At 37.3% G+C, this 15,608-nt stretch overlaps 1 protein-coding gene across 3 annotated transcripts in view; it reads left to right on the top strand.

Moving 5' to 3' along the window:
- Positions 1–443: 443 nt before the first annotated feature.
- dpf1 (double PHD fingers 1) overlaps positions 444–15,608 on the top strand; it is a gene marked incomplete at its 5' end in the record, with an annotated part of 46,790 nt that continues 31,625 nt past the window's right edge. For 2 of the 3 annotated variants that reach the window (XM_079886088.1, XM_079886087.1), the window contains 2 exons: positions 444–557; positions 13,137–13,166. In XM_079886088.1, coding sequence (XP_079742214.1) covers positions 448–557; positions 13,137–13,166 — 140 coding nt within the window. Of the gene's footprint in view, positions 558–812; positions 842–13,136; positions 13,167–15,608 lie in introns of those variants that run through there. The other variant, XM_079886089.1, reaches the window with a different exon arrangement.

Below are 15,608 nucleotides of genomic sequence, written 5' to 3'. Positions count from 1 at the left end.
TGGCCAACAGCCTATTCATTAAATAAATCTATTTAATAAAGCTATGTGGTATTGATCAGTGCCTACCTACATTTTCTGTCATTATTTATAGTAGCCTAATACATGCATTGTAAGAACGGACGATTCTTTATGCTGTTCTTTCTGCCATCGCTATCTAAAAATATTCCCATTTCTCTGCGAATCAAAAAAAGCTACCAACATGAGAGCAAAATACTGACAGACAGTCCAGCAATCCAACCTTGAATTTACAGTAGATGTTTTGGCTTACCCATACAAAATCAAGGCGGGACTAGTATACAGTTAACCGTAGTGCATTGTGCTATTTGTAGTACACGCGCCGCTGACTCTTGAAGACATCAGGGAACTAAAACTACATTTCCCATCACTGGCCATCAGTCAGTCGCGCTCCTATTGGCTAGCTGATCCAGCCGCAGCCCCAGAGAATGAATGAAATTGAAATTGCTGCTATATTACATGTACAATACCGGGGATCTGCAGTCTTACATTGTATCATTCTATATCAAAATGGCCACAGTGGTCCAAAATCCTCTGAAATCGTAAGTAAAAATATTTATATTTTAATGCTTTTTTTTAATGCATGTCATGCAACAAACAGCGTTCGTTCAAATGAACAAATATGCAAACATCTTTAAAAAGTATAAAATGCCGGCGAGGTTTAAACTACGAAAGCATGTTGAAATGCAATAAATCATAATGCATGCGACGACATTTTGTCATCTGGGCAAATATGGCATGTTATAAAGTGCAGAGTCTCGGGTGTCATTTCTGCATATGCACAGTGATATGGAGGAATGTTGAGAATGTTGACCCGGCGTCCCTGGTCAGTAGCCTATTGATCACTAGGAACTTACAGTTGTTGGTATTGAGATCGGAGAGTTCACTGGTCATCGAGTCTCAAGATAAACGATGGCACTTGAACATTTTTGCTTTAGCTTTTGTATAGAAAGATGTCAAACAAAACGAACTGGTATGCTGTCTGTATAACAGCGCTGTCTATGTGCAAACTGGAAATTGTTGCAATTTATCACACTAAGCATGTTTCGGTGGTTTTACATTGCACGCGCTGATCACATTAGACTGTAGCTACAAAATCACATGCATCTTGAGTATGAATTATTAGTGTTATTCTTTCTACGCCGAATGCATGTTTATGCATGCTATTTTAGTGGCGTGTAACATTTGGTATCTCTTATGCGCCGTTGCATCAATGCACATTCTGTGAAGTTTCCATTAGATTCCTTTGTGCACACTGTCACATTTTTTCGGCGTGCGGCACGCAGACGCCACACGGGCTCAGTGCCAAAAATTGCTTTACATTCGTCTGCTAGAGACTGGGACCTTCGGAATGGGGAGACGTGTTTGTATTTGCCATGCAAATGTGACTGTAGCTTCCATATCTTGAAAAGGGGAAATTGCACTTGTGTCGGTTTTTTAACCCGGGAGGTTGCACCACGATTGCCTACCTTGACCCATTGCAAGCACAAAACGTCTTCACAACGTTGTTTTTGGTTGCAGTTTGCAACGCCACGTTAGTAGTAACATGTTTGTATTAGGCTACGTTTGAAAAAATAGCCTACAACCAGGCCACATTATAAAGCTTGTGGAATGTTAAGTCTACTTTTTCAACTTAAAAAATGGCACAACGGGCACAGTTACCAAACATATGACTAAAGTAAAATATTCATATTTTTATGGATATCATTTCAACTTTGAATGATCGCACGAGACAGCCTACATTTCCCACTCGCGCAAAAACCCGTTAACTGACTAGAGCGGCGCGCGCAGCATTCATAGTCAGACAGGATGCAAGGTTTTATGAGGTTAGACACTTTTGAGCTATAGCCTACCTTATGACAAATTATAACTCAAAATGGGTCAAAAATAACAAATGAGAGTAATATCAGTGAAATAACATTCGGGTGTTGGATACTATAGCGGAACAATACAGGAACAGCTTTGGCATAATTTGAATTTAGACAAATAATGTTGTAGAAAATACTTATTCAAACATGCCAAATTAAGTGGGACGGATATAGGCTTAAGTGTAGCAAATATACATGAATATAGTTGTTTTTAAAAATATGGAGAGATATAGGCCTACACACCTGTCACATGACCAAAGGCACACAAATGACATTCGCATAACTGCTAGACGGGCATTAAACGCCCATTTCCTGTCCATACTATACATTAACCAGTGTTGAGTGTAATTAATTGGCCAACTAAGCAATCTATTTACTGTAATTTAATTACTTGTCCCTTGAAAAAGTAAAGTAAGGGATTACTCTTAATTTTTCTTTAATATAATTACAGTTAGGCCTACTTGTTCTAGTAGAACCATATTGTAAAGTGAATCCAATACTTTTTAGATGGAGTAATTAGTAGCTACAGTAAATACACGGTTGAAGATGTAATTAGTAAGCTAGTAATTAATTACTTTTTTAGAGTAACTTACCCTGCACAGACCGTACCTTAATAGTTTTAATGAAGTGTAGCAATGGGAAGCCTACTCTTAAAAAAAGTATTTTTTGGACATGTATCATCATTCATAATATTCTTTGAATTAGGCTACCGTAGTTTATCATATAAATAGCCCACTATTTGTAACACTTTACAATAAGGTTCTATTTTGTTAACATTAGTTAAATCATTACTAACAATGAAACATGGCCTATAGAACATAGTACTGAAGCATTTACTAGCTGGTAGGCTACTTGATGTTAATTTCAAAATTTACCAATGCATTATTAAAATTAAAAGTTGTATCTGTTAACATTTAATAGACCTGAGCTAACATGAACTAGTAAACCTAACCCTAACAGTTAACTAAGGTTAACAAAGATTAATAAATGCTGTAAGTATTGCTCATTTTTAGTTAATGTTAATGCATTAACTTATGGGAACTTATTATACAGTGTTGCCAGTACATGAATATTGTAATCATTCAGTACTTTGATTAACTTCACTAGCACTATAATACTTTTCTGTAAAGGAATAAAGCGTCTGTGGATTTTGTAAATCCGCAGTTTTGATTCAGTGACTTGTGTAAGTAACTCATACATGACAAATCCTGCAGTATCTTACCGGGTTCTCTTTGGTTCGATCACTTTCCCTGAGCGGTGAACTTTGTTGTTGAGTGTGGACGAATGTTTTTCAGCATGTATAAGGTCAGGTGTGCATCTTGGTTCATTTGAAATATTTGCATGAGAAACATGAATGAACAGAAACGGGCTGCAATCAGCATCTGAATGACTGTGATATTACGCTCTTCAATATCCCTCTTCAAAGAAACCAGTTAAAGTGCAGTACTTCTGGAGCCATGAGGAGATATCAGTTGAGGAGCCAATCTAATTTACATTACTGGCTTTTATAAATCACTAATTTTTAAGAGATGGTGATTAAATTATGCCTGCCTTGATTGCTGATTATCTGCTAACTGGCATGCCTTCACCAAAATGATGACATTTCATTGGGAATCTTTGAATCATTGAATTAGTTTCCCACTGTTCTCGTTGTGCTTTTTTTCCCAGTCTTTCTTCCTCTACTGGTCTTCAAATCTCTCTAGTAATTACTCAGGTTCACTTACTGTCTATATTTTCTCCTCTATCTTCCACTATCTCTCTCTGTCTCCTAAAGTGATGGTGCCCTGTCTCTCCCAGTCATTTCATGGGATGCGGAATGCGGACTTCTTGGATAGTTATTCCGCTTTGCCTCACTGATCTGAGAAAAATGAATTCTAGATAATTCTTCACACTGTCGCTCTTAAGCCGACGACTCCCCATCCTTATACTCAGGCCCTTTTTAATGTTTGTTTGCATAAGCAGCCGCAATTCTATAAGGGCTTTTTTTTTTTTTTCTGAGACTGGTGTGGGCTGTTCTCCTCATTTCACTCACTCACTTTTTTTTCTTCCAGAGAGACTCTCTTTGTCTTCAAGAGGAGAGAGAGAGACACAGATAGGTATTTTTAGCTCTATGACCTATTTCTCCAAAGCTACCTTACTCACTGTCAGTCATCACACTGTTGCTCAGGGATCTTATAATGTGCAGTTAGCATGTATAGTCTATATGTAGTGTACTAGTGGTGTTGCATTTGTTTAGAAGGTTAGAGAGGCACGGGTCTGCTCACTTTCACTCTTTTTTTTTTTGGGAGGTGAGACACCTTGTGGGAAGATCATCAGATGTGGACCGAGGGAGGGTGCCGCTTGCTGATGATTCAGTCTTGTCAGTGTGAACATCTGAGTCAAGTAGTTTTGAGAACTGTGCAAAAATGCCTGGATATTAGTATAGTAGAAGTTTTTTTTTGTATTTGTATTAAGTATTTTATCTCATGATTCTGTATTGATGATACTGATTTTGAATTTTGAGTAGCTATATGACAAAACAATATTTTACATTTTGGTGAATTGGTGGTTAATTCCTGTTATTTTTGTATGATCTCATTTGTATGTTTCCGTACGATTAGCTTACAAACCCACTTACGGTTAGGTTTGGGGTGGACATTCATTCTTTTCTTTTTTTTTAATTATAGGCTATGTTTCCGTACCAATCGCATTATACAAATTCATACGATGTCGTCATCTTGTAAAATAGTTAAAGGCCCACTGAAGTGCCTTGGAACGAGCAGCTTTGTATGATACGTTGACGTAATTTCCACTGAAACAGGAAACTAAGGCGGGACATATTTAACGGCTCCTCCCCCTTTTCAAATAGCCAATAGCGTTTAGTTTACCTCACAGACTGCAAGTCGTACTTAACAGCACCATGGTTTCGAATCCGAGCACTGATGATATGTTAAATTCTAGAGAGCATTTGATTGGACAGAAGACGTGATGAGAAGGTGAAGTCAGCGGGGATGTCATATAAATCTGTGATCCATTTTAGAGAAAGTGATAGACTGTAAGTTTTGAATGCTTATATCTCCTAATTAATTTTTATTTCAGGGGGCCTTTAAGTTTTCTCCTCGTGTTGGTAAATGCTGTGTAAAATCATTTCTTTTCATTAAAGCAAGTTTGTGTAGTGTGTACATTGCATTTGCTATCATTGAATGGGTGATCAGCCACCCTGCTCCACTAGACTAGACCCAGATATTAATATAATATCACTGATTCCCACCCCAGTTGCTTGCTAGGTTATTTTTGTTGGCAAGTCAGAAATGCACACCCTGGAGTCTCTATAATATTCTGGACATTAGATGTGGTTCGGGTCCTTTCATCAGTGTAAGTTTATGGGATTTTTTTTCATCCATTTTTTCATCTCCCAGGCGAAAATTGTAAGACCTATGACTTCGAAAAGTAATATCACACCTCTCCTCAACAAGCCACATGGTTTGAGCTATCTTTTTCTTACAAAAAGCATTGTTTGATTGAGAATGTCTTCAACTTCAGCCTGTTTTCAATGGGATGGATCTCACTGATATTCTGAGCTGGTGGTCTGCAGGGTTTACTGCATAACGCAATCAGAGGCTGGCCCGAGCTGAGATTGCCTATAGGGCACGCTTTAAACAAATAATGATTGTGCCTAGTACAGCCTCTAGCAGATTATAGTATTATAGTACTCTATATCCAAACGTAAAATGCCCCTCAGTCCCTCAAATGTATAGCTTCTACATTGGGAGGTGGACATCTGCATCCATCAGGGTATTAATACCATAGACATTTTTGTTCACTCTTTGAATATAGAACTTATTCTACATGGGCATCTTCAGCCTCATGAGACTGTGTGTACTTTGTGCTGTTGAGCGCTATAGTGTGTGTGTGTGTGTGTCAGTATGAATCAGAACATGCATTTGAAGCAGAATAGCAGTGTATGGCATAGTCCATTGCTAAACGTGGGTCCATCAGATGAGATTTATAGCTGTTCTTCTTTCGCCGTTATTAGGTGGATAGATCCTCTCCCAAGATTTCAGATATTATTAAAGTGCAGAGGGTCGAAATATTCATCTCTCTACCGGACAAACTGTCCCACTAGCCATTTTCACTGGAGATCTATATGAATACTTGTTTCAAGGAAACCATAGATGGTCCAAGAGGGAAACATAAAGGCTTAAATACGATCTGCGAAGAGCATCACGCAAGAAGCGCAAGCTGGAAGGCAAGTTCTACAGTGTACGGAGCTCACAAATCATTTGATGGGTCCCCAAATATATATTTTATGCAGTGAAAATGTGATATAGTCTTATAATAAGCAATGGGATTCACCCTGCAGTACAAGTGCACCTGTAAGCCTCCCTGTCCATCCTGCAGTCTTTTCAAGCAGTGAAACATGTGGCAGGACATCAGGTCCATGTTATAATACCACAGGCAACGATTTATGTGAACACATAGCCTGTGCCAGCAAACACAGCAGGGCAATTCAATATAGTAGACAAATGCCTGTGAGGATATATGGTTCTCTTGTCTACAGCAGCAGCGAAGGATCCTGGGTATTCTGTTTGAACACGGGTGTTTGCTAGCATCACGGTCCACTGTGAACGCAGGTGTCTTTTAGCAGACAATCTCTGAAAATTCATTGAGCATCTTCAGCATTAACACTTTCGGCGAGTACGTTTCAAATAGCTCATTTGGTTCTGCATGCAAATGAGATATTTTGACACTTTTTAAAACTGAAACTCCTCTCTGAGGTGATACTGATGAATATGGAAGTAATTTCATGCTGCTTTGTGCATCCTTGGATTTGTGCTTGGTGAACTAGAGTGAATTCTCCACTGATAGTGGTTGAGGGTAATTCCATTGACTTTGTCAACACATTTTTCATAGACAAATTCATATGAGCTGGAATATTGAATAAACTTATAAATACTAACATTTTGCTGCATTTGGTGACATTTTAATGTGAAGCAAGCAACTGTGCTGTGCTGTTCTGCATGCAAGCGCTCTATACGTCATATGCAACCTGTTTTCAAATAAATGTAATTTTCTCTTCCTAATCATTTCTTCATCACATGGATAAATAATTAACTTGCTCTGATTTAAAGAATTGTGTTTGCCTACTGTGTATGAAGTCAGAAAAGATTCAACGCACCTTTGAACACTACAGAGAAATGACGCTTAAAGTCGCGATGAAACAGAAGCAGCGACAGATGTTGTCTTTTGTATTGTGATGTATACCGGAGTATAACAGATTGTCAAAAAAAGAAAGAAATGTAGGGTGGAGACTTGGTTCTATCCATCAGTTGTTGATTGGATTTTGAGATGAGGGCATTGCACTTAAAAATGAATGCCAGCTTAGAGTTGATTGTGGAGCGGCAGGGATTAAGTGGACAAAATTATTGGAGGACGAAATTATCTGGCATACGTCATCAGAAAAAAAGAAGACTTTTAAAAAAAAATTTTTTTATTTTTATGATTTTTTTTACCAGAAAATCAAGTAATGACATTTTAATTAAAAATTGCAAAGTAAAAATAAAATAAAAATTTAATGAATACATGAATCGTTCAAAATAAGATCTTGCAAATGAATTTCGGGTAAATTTTCATTTCATGTCAACTTTAATGGGATCAAAATACAGACGTGAAAGCATGTATGTCATGTGACTGACACCACAGTTATTTGCGTTACAGCCCCTTTTCTCCGCAAAAAAGTTTCGATATATAATTATGCGTTAGCTAGATTTAAACAATTTATTTTATTGCTAATTAACATTTCCATCAGCTATCTTGTTAAACATTATGATGCACTAGTGACTAAACCTTTTTGTGCAAAATCAATCCTCACATGGAAACTTGTGACAGAACAGGGTCCAAATCTCACCAAATCAGACACATCAACTTCAGTTTACAATGATATTACTACTCATTTCGTATTGCTTTGCTTTTCGTATTCGTCTTTGCTTCAATGTTTAGTCGTAGTATACTGGCTGTCCACTGCCCGACATAATCAGCATGCATTTTAATTTAAGTCGATAAGACTCATAAATGTTTATGTAACATTTGGCCTCCTCTAATGCAGGGCTGAGTTTTGACTATGCATCTGTTAATGTGCTGCAGTTCTTCCAGTCCTCAATAAGCTAGTCTTCAGCAGGCTGGAGGAAATGTTGCAGCACTTCTATAGAGGGAGAGAGGCAGATGAAGAAAGAAATGAGATAAATCATTTGACTGGGGTAGTGTAGTGAAAAAGAGGAGGGAGGGGTAGTGGGGCGGATGACGAAAAGGGAGAGGTGCTCGAGGAGGTTGCTATTGCAAAGTGTAATCTACAGTACTGATGGGGGATGGGTGTGCCAATATCCTCTTTTAACAATCCTAAGCTCATGGAAATACTGTGGGCCACATCAACATATTAGTCAGCCTCCACCATCAGTGGCACCAGCCACAGAAATTCAGTCCCTTACACCCACATGTGATGCTAAGATCCACTTACAATGAAGCAGCATAGTATTTTTTGAAGTACCCTGGACTGCTGGTATTACCATCTGATGTTGTGGTACTGCCGCTGCACTTTTTGGCAAGTAGAGTTTAGGCTTATGTAAAGATTATCTGGCACAGTTCATGAATAAGGCACGCTGTATGACATTTTAAAAAGCATTAAGGCCCAAATCCCCCCTTTTCTTTGCGCGAGAGCTGTTAGATATCTTAGATAAATTATTATCTAACATATATATCATGAAATAACTAGTTTCAATCATATCAAATTGCTCTTCTTTTGATTCTCTTTCTTTTAATATCAACCGTCTTGATCATCTTAACTACATCCAACAAAAATGAAATAAAAATGTTACAGTTGTGACATTATTTTTTAATTGATATATGTATTATTTTTCTTGTTACGAGAAATGTTGCACTCTTTAAAATGTAGACCCTTTCTCCAGTAATCTTATTACATTTACACAAATTGTAGAATATTAATGTTTATTGTGAGAAGATATCAAGACTCCTTTCACAGACTAACTGTTAACAAATAAATAAAAATAAATACTTTATATAACAAAGTAAAATGCTTTAGAAGTTTTAGAAGGCACTATGATGTATCCAGTTCATGTAGGTGCAGCTACAATCTTCAAAATATTAAGAAACATAATATTAAGATATTGTTAGTACTGAAAACTGTTTTTTTTTCTGTGACCCTGGAGCATATAAAATGTTATTACCCAATATTTTTCATGATTATTGCATATATGATATCTTTATTATACTGACAGTTACTGGTTACTAAATAGTATATTGTGTGGGGGGGGGGGGGGGGGGGGGGGGGGGTTTGTTGTTGTTGTTTTCTGAGCATGTGTGTGTTTGCATTCAATCACCTGAGAGTCTCTGTACAGTAGTTCAACTGGAGTTTGATATTTTACTGACACAGTGCAGCCTCTAGAGGGAGCTCTCTGTTACTTTTCAAAAGGACAACTGTTAATTGAGACTAATTGGCACTGTAGGGAGTTTTCTGGTAGTGTAATGAGTATAATGAGGAATACACCAGTAAGTTTCAAGACAAATTTGGACAACATCTCCCTCTGCCTCCTCACTGGTTTAAATTAAATAGGCTGCAGAAGAAGAGCTAATTTTGGAGGATGTTCTATTTTTGAGGGTCATAGTTGAGCTTTGCACAGGAGTGACAGTGTGGATGCTCGAAGCGCTCCTCTCCAATCATTTATTTTTTTCCGCTTCTCTTTTGGTTTGGGGAAAAGGCACCATGCTCTTGAGGTTCTTGTTTTCCTTTGTTTAGCAAGTGTGTGTGTGTGTGTGTGTGTGTGTGTGTCAGCCTGGCTTTCTTTGTGTAAATTTTAAGTGGTTATTACATGCATGCACATTCAAATTGTATCAAGCATGCTTTATCAATGCTGAACACATTTTATTGCAGGATTTGACATGTTGACAATTCCCTGCAAAGGCTTTAGCTGCAAAGAAAGGACTCTTTAAGTGGGCAGCAGCTACCAAAAATAGCTTTAAGAGAGTAGATTAATTTGGAGGCTTTCTTTCATTAGCCTTTGCTTTGATATATGCTTCCAATATAGCAACACTGTGCAGCAAACTCAAATGTAATGAAAATTCAAGAGTAATTGCCTCAGATGTATCTGATTAGATCTGTGCTCCATTTGTCACTGATGCTGACAAATTGAAGTCCGGCCTGAAAGGTTTTGTCCAAATTCACCTTCACAATAACATAGTCACTCACTTCTATTTACTCTTTCCCCACCAGTTTTTTGTGTTTAAGTTGCCAACCAGCGCCACTGCGCAAGCATTTTTGATCATTTTCACAAAACTTTCATGGCCCCCGAATATATCGCATTTTTGTCAAAGACTACGTCTGGATTGATGATCAAAACATAGAGTAGATTGAGTCCATCAACAGCCCCAAAGCTTCACAGTCCTATAGCACCTCCTGGGACAACATTTCATTCAGTATTAGGCAGTTTTGCTGTTTAATGTTTGATGATAGCGCTATTTTACATGTGCATAAGCAATGCTTCTATCACTTGTTTCTGCTTCTTCTTCGCCTGTGTTTTGATCTGGAAATTCAGTAATCTTTCAGAAGATGCGTAATAGCGCCCCCCTATCGTAATAACAGTGAAAACGTGGATTGCCGGAAAATTCCAGCAATGGCGAGGAAAGAGTTAATGAAATCCATAGGTGCTTATTCACGGTCGAACATTGGTCACCAATGATATGAAGAATTGTGATTAAATTACAGAAAGAACTGCAGGGAACAGTGTTGATCGAGCAAATTGGAATTCACAGAGTTCGGCCTACTTTCAGACTGCATTCCATATGGCAGGCTTTCGTTCGTCTTCCAGCAAGACACATTTCACAGCTTTCAAGGCCACTGCCACAGTATAATATAATGAGATTGTGTAAAAAAGCAAACAAACTGAGAGCGGCCATTTTCTACAGCTGTCAACTTATTACTGAAAGCCAGACTTGTTCCACTAGCACACACACAGGAGTGAGGTGATGGAATGGAGAAGGGGGGCTTGACGGCTCTGTGCTCAGACTAGAAAGAGGCTGAGGGGGGAGGGAGCATTGGCTTGAACCTCAGGGGTGAGTTGCTTTGCATTTGTGTCTTTTTCACTACCCATTTCCTTCTAAGGCTTTCAAGTCTGTGCCTAAGTCTATATCACAGTAACTCACTTTTACTTTAAATTATTGGGAAAAAATTTGCATTCTATCTGCGTGGGTCAGGAAGGATTTGCCAGCATAATTGTGACAAGTCAAGAGTAGCCAAGTAGGACAAGGACTGCCACTTAAAAATAAATAGAAGGAAACAATTATCAATATCAACTCATTGATTATTATATTATATTATTTTATATTATATTATATTATATTATATTATATTATATTATATTATATTATATTATATTATTTAGTTTGTATATTTAGATTTCAATAATGCATTTATAGTTTTTATATAGTCCATAAAACTATTTAATTCATGAAAATAATACATTTTTAAATCACTTTTGAAATTGACAAATAAATAAATGTTTAACTGTTTATTTAAATGTCAGAAGCTTATTGGCTGCTCTGTGTGAACTGTCCGATGACAACGTGACTAGCAAGGAAAAGAAAAGCAATAAATGCTTTATAGAGATGCAATTTAATTAAATGTTTCATTTAAAAATGATTTAACATTTTACTGTTAACATTTGTAGTATTTATTGTTACTACATATTTGCTACATTTTAAAACATTAATTAAATAAATAGTTTAAATATGTCTATGTATCAATTTGCTTTGTTTAATTTTATTAAATTAGTACATTTATTTGTTTGTTTTTTTAAGTGGCATACCTTTATTTGAGTAGCTTAATAAACAAATTAAATAATGTCTTAAGAAAAATTATGTATTAATGTAAAAAATATATTTTTTTCTGAAGAGTAGGGGTTGTGTAAGGGATGAATCATCATCAGTATAAAAACAATAAAAGTCAATGAAAAAGGGCCCACCATAGTGTGTCTTTTTTGTGCAATAAATAAAGTATCTGCACATTTTGAACTCTAGTGTTATTCAAAAAATTGTACTTCCATGGTATATAAATAAATCATGATGTCATGGTATATTATTTATTACTGAATATTATATATTTTTTTATTATTATATTGTGCACAAAATATATTGTATGAATCAGAAATGGGCACCAAACTAAAGTTAAAGTGTATTTTCCTGCTGTACTTTCTCATTGGTCAGTTAGATCAAAGTGAAATCATAACACTCAGCATCAACTATCTCAAGGCTAAAATCGAACACACACACACACACACACACACACACACACACACACACACTGACCTTTCACTCCCTCTCAGCATAGTTTTACTCACAAAGAAGTGAAAGCGCTTCCTCATGGCACACTGGCATACACACTTTTCCCCGTGGATGCCATTCCTGGCCAGCTCTGCCCGCACACAAGCCAAGCTCTGGTTGGTTTGCTTTAGGCTTTTGCTTCCTCTTATTGATTTTTCTGATATTAGCTAACCTCACCCATTTCTCCATTCTGTCAGCTTTCCTCCAAGATACTCAATGTTTTTGGAGCTCCCATACAGTGCGAATACAATGACTGCTAATAATGCATCTCTCAGTAATGTAGTTAAAAAGGCAATAAGAAATGTTTTCTGTTAGCTGCTATTCCTGTAACTGCTTATCCTGTCAGCTGTAAAACTGCACGCCGCTGCTTCACGCTGCTCATGTGGCAAGTCAGAAAACATGTCAAGGTATCCGATCCTAGTTTCAGAGTCGGATATAAGCCAGGCCTGTTAATTAGCTGGTATGACTCTTTCTTTCTTTCTTTCTTTCTTTCTTTCTTTCTAAATCTCAGTGTTTTTTTGTCCATAAAATGAAAGAAAATGGGATTCAGGGACAAACAGGGGGAGTGAACATTCTGAACAATCCCTTTAAATTGTATTACATCATTATATTGGTCATATACAGTAGGTCATCCTGTTCTTTAAATATTGGCATTGGAAAAAACCTATATAGGTTGACCATGGTTAAGAGGCTTTGTCTGTATAGTTAATGGTGTTGCATTTTGCAATTAATGCTTGGTCATTTTTCTGTTAATTTAACATCGTTCGAATGGAATTCCATCTATTTAATGATCTTTTATTGTACATAACTCCCATAGCCTGGAATTAGATATTTTCTGCATCTGCTCATGTCTGTTTCTGTCTTTTTTTTTCTCCCTCTTCTTAGGCAATCAAGTGGAACCGTCATAAAAAACAGGTATGGTTGTTAAATCCAATACACTGATCTAATCTTCCTTCTCCTCACTGGTGCATAGTCATATGCAGAACACAGAGTGTTAAAGTGCTGTCACATGTACTATTGCCTTGGTGAAATTTCATTGCCATAGTCCGGTCATTTCAATAGGAATCTATACAATCTGGAATTTCAATTGAGGGTGGAGAAGGTTCCCACTAAGATTTTGCATTGGGTTCAAGTTGGTAGTGAATTTGCTGCATTGACCAACATAAAGCTGCTTGGTTTAAAAGTTGCTGTGCTTCATACATTGCTACACTATTGACATATTTCTTTTTGCCCATTAAATTTTGCAGAAACTCTGCTAGTGTGGCCACACTTTAAACCACCAGCAGAAGTGGGCTCATTGAGACAACATCGATTGATTTGAGGAACCTATAAACATGTTGACAGTTTAAGTAACTGTGACTTACTTGCTCAACAAGACTAAGATTCTCTTCAAATGGTTGCTCCACAAAAGCTGTTTACCTGAAAGAGAAAATGATTATGGAAGAAGACATTTTATGCTAATCCATGCTATGGCGCCCCTTGTGGCAAAGTGGAGAATGCAGCACGTATTTGCATTTACATTAGCTTGTATATTTCTACGTAAAAATAAAACATTATTGTATAATTAAGAATTCCATCCCAAGATTTGGTCGTGGTCATGTTGTACTAATTTGTTGCATCAATTTAGTTAAATCGTGGCCATGTTCACTAATTCATTACCTAATTTTGATTTAGTTAAATAGTGGCCATGATGAGTAATAGTTGGCCATGAGTTAACTAAAACGATGAATCAAATTAGTACAACAAGGCCATGATTTATCTAAAATGAGGGAACAAAATAGGCCTAATAAATCTTGGGATGGAATTCTTGGGACAAAATGAAGGAACAAATTAGTACAATATTAATAAGTTGTAAGTAAAAACAAATTTGTGGCCACAATATAATTAAATTTTTTCTCTTCTGCATGTCGTGTGCGGGGCTCCATATATTTCAGATATAATTGATTGCTTTTTCATTGTGTTCGTGGGATATGAAAACAAACTATGCCATACAGAGAAGCCACCTTATCTCACCGATTCAGGAAGTTCTTGAGGGAACTGCTGTTTTGCACCCAACTCCTTTCAACTGTTGGAGAGGCCCATAATGGAGTATTCTGTTTAAAGGTCCCATATTGTACACCTTTCTGAAGTTTTATTTTAGGTTTTGATGTCCTTAAGAATATATATTTGCGGCATAAGTACCAAAAACCATCTCAATATATTTTTACAGCTCTTTTCTCAGGACAATTTTTGCCTGTCTACTTAATATTCATGAGCCTCTCTTCTGATTGGCCTGTTGTTTTCTGAGTGACCCACCATTGGTGGGGGTGGTGACTGAAGGCGGTGACTGAGTAGTTCTGACATCACATTTATACGGAAGTCACAACGGCTCGTGAAAAGGCACAGCTACTTTACGCAGGCTGTGATTGACTTAAACTTAAATGGTAATTTCATAGCCCCTAGACCCCTATGTTATCATGAAAAAAGCCAGGAAATTTCAGTTTTGATAATATGGGACCTTTAAAACATTCAAACTCCAATCAGAAAGCCTTTCAGAAATTGTTCGAAAACAGTCTTGAATGCTCATTTAATAAGATCTTACCCTGAAAAACTATTTCTTACATATCACAGAGCTCCTAACTTTGTTTTTTACTCACTCTCTGACCTTTAGATATTGCTGGTCCATTGTGTGAGATTGACCGCAGAATGAGTATCTGCTGTGTGTAGAGGTGTTTAAATGGAGAACCTCAGCACTTCACCACAGGACTTAATATTTCCTCTCAGGTGGACCTGAGCACATGACATTCGATGCACTGTAATTTACTGCCCCTGCACACTTAGTGACTTTTCAACCCACATGTTGAGGACTGATTCCAGCCCACACTGAATGACCAAGATGTGGCCACCAAATCAAACATGGTCTAAATTAGATAGAAAATGTGTTTTGCTCTGGCCGCCATTTTGTTTGGAGAAATGAGGGTTATTTATTTCAGTCTGACTGAGTTGTTAGTCTTGTGCCACAGGGCTCTTCATCATTCCCCCGCAAGGAGAAATGGATGAGTTCACCAATCACAATGGATTTTCACTTACAGCATCAACATCACCTCAAGCCTCTGTCAATTTGTTATCAGGCTTGTTTTAGGGATGCAGTCATTGTTGCATGATGCAATTTTCCTCCATTTCTCACTCCTGTTTGCAGATCAGCGCTTTTGATTTCAATGAAACTAATGATGGCGCATCAGCAGAAACCAGTCAGACTGTGTCACTCCCAAAACTCCTGTCCTCACTAATACTTCCATAGGGTTCATTTTTACAATAGCTTATGACGTGGCAGGGAGTCAACTGTCATTTATTCAGCCGGTTTGCACAAAGAAAGAA

Source organism: Squalius cephalus (genome assembly GCF_949319135.1).
Source record: "Squalius cephalus genome assembly, chromosome: 11".
In the NCBI taxonomy this organism is placed as follows: Eukaryota; Metazoa; Chordata; class Actinopteri; order Cypriniformes; family Leuciscidae; genus Squalius; species Squalius cephalus.
This window is presented reverse-complemented; position numbering and strand designations above follow the sequence as displayed.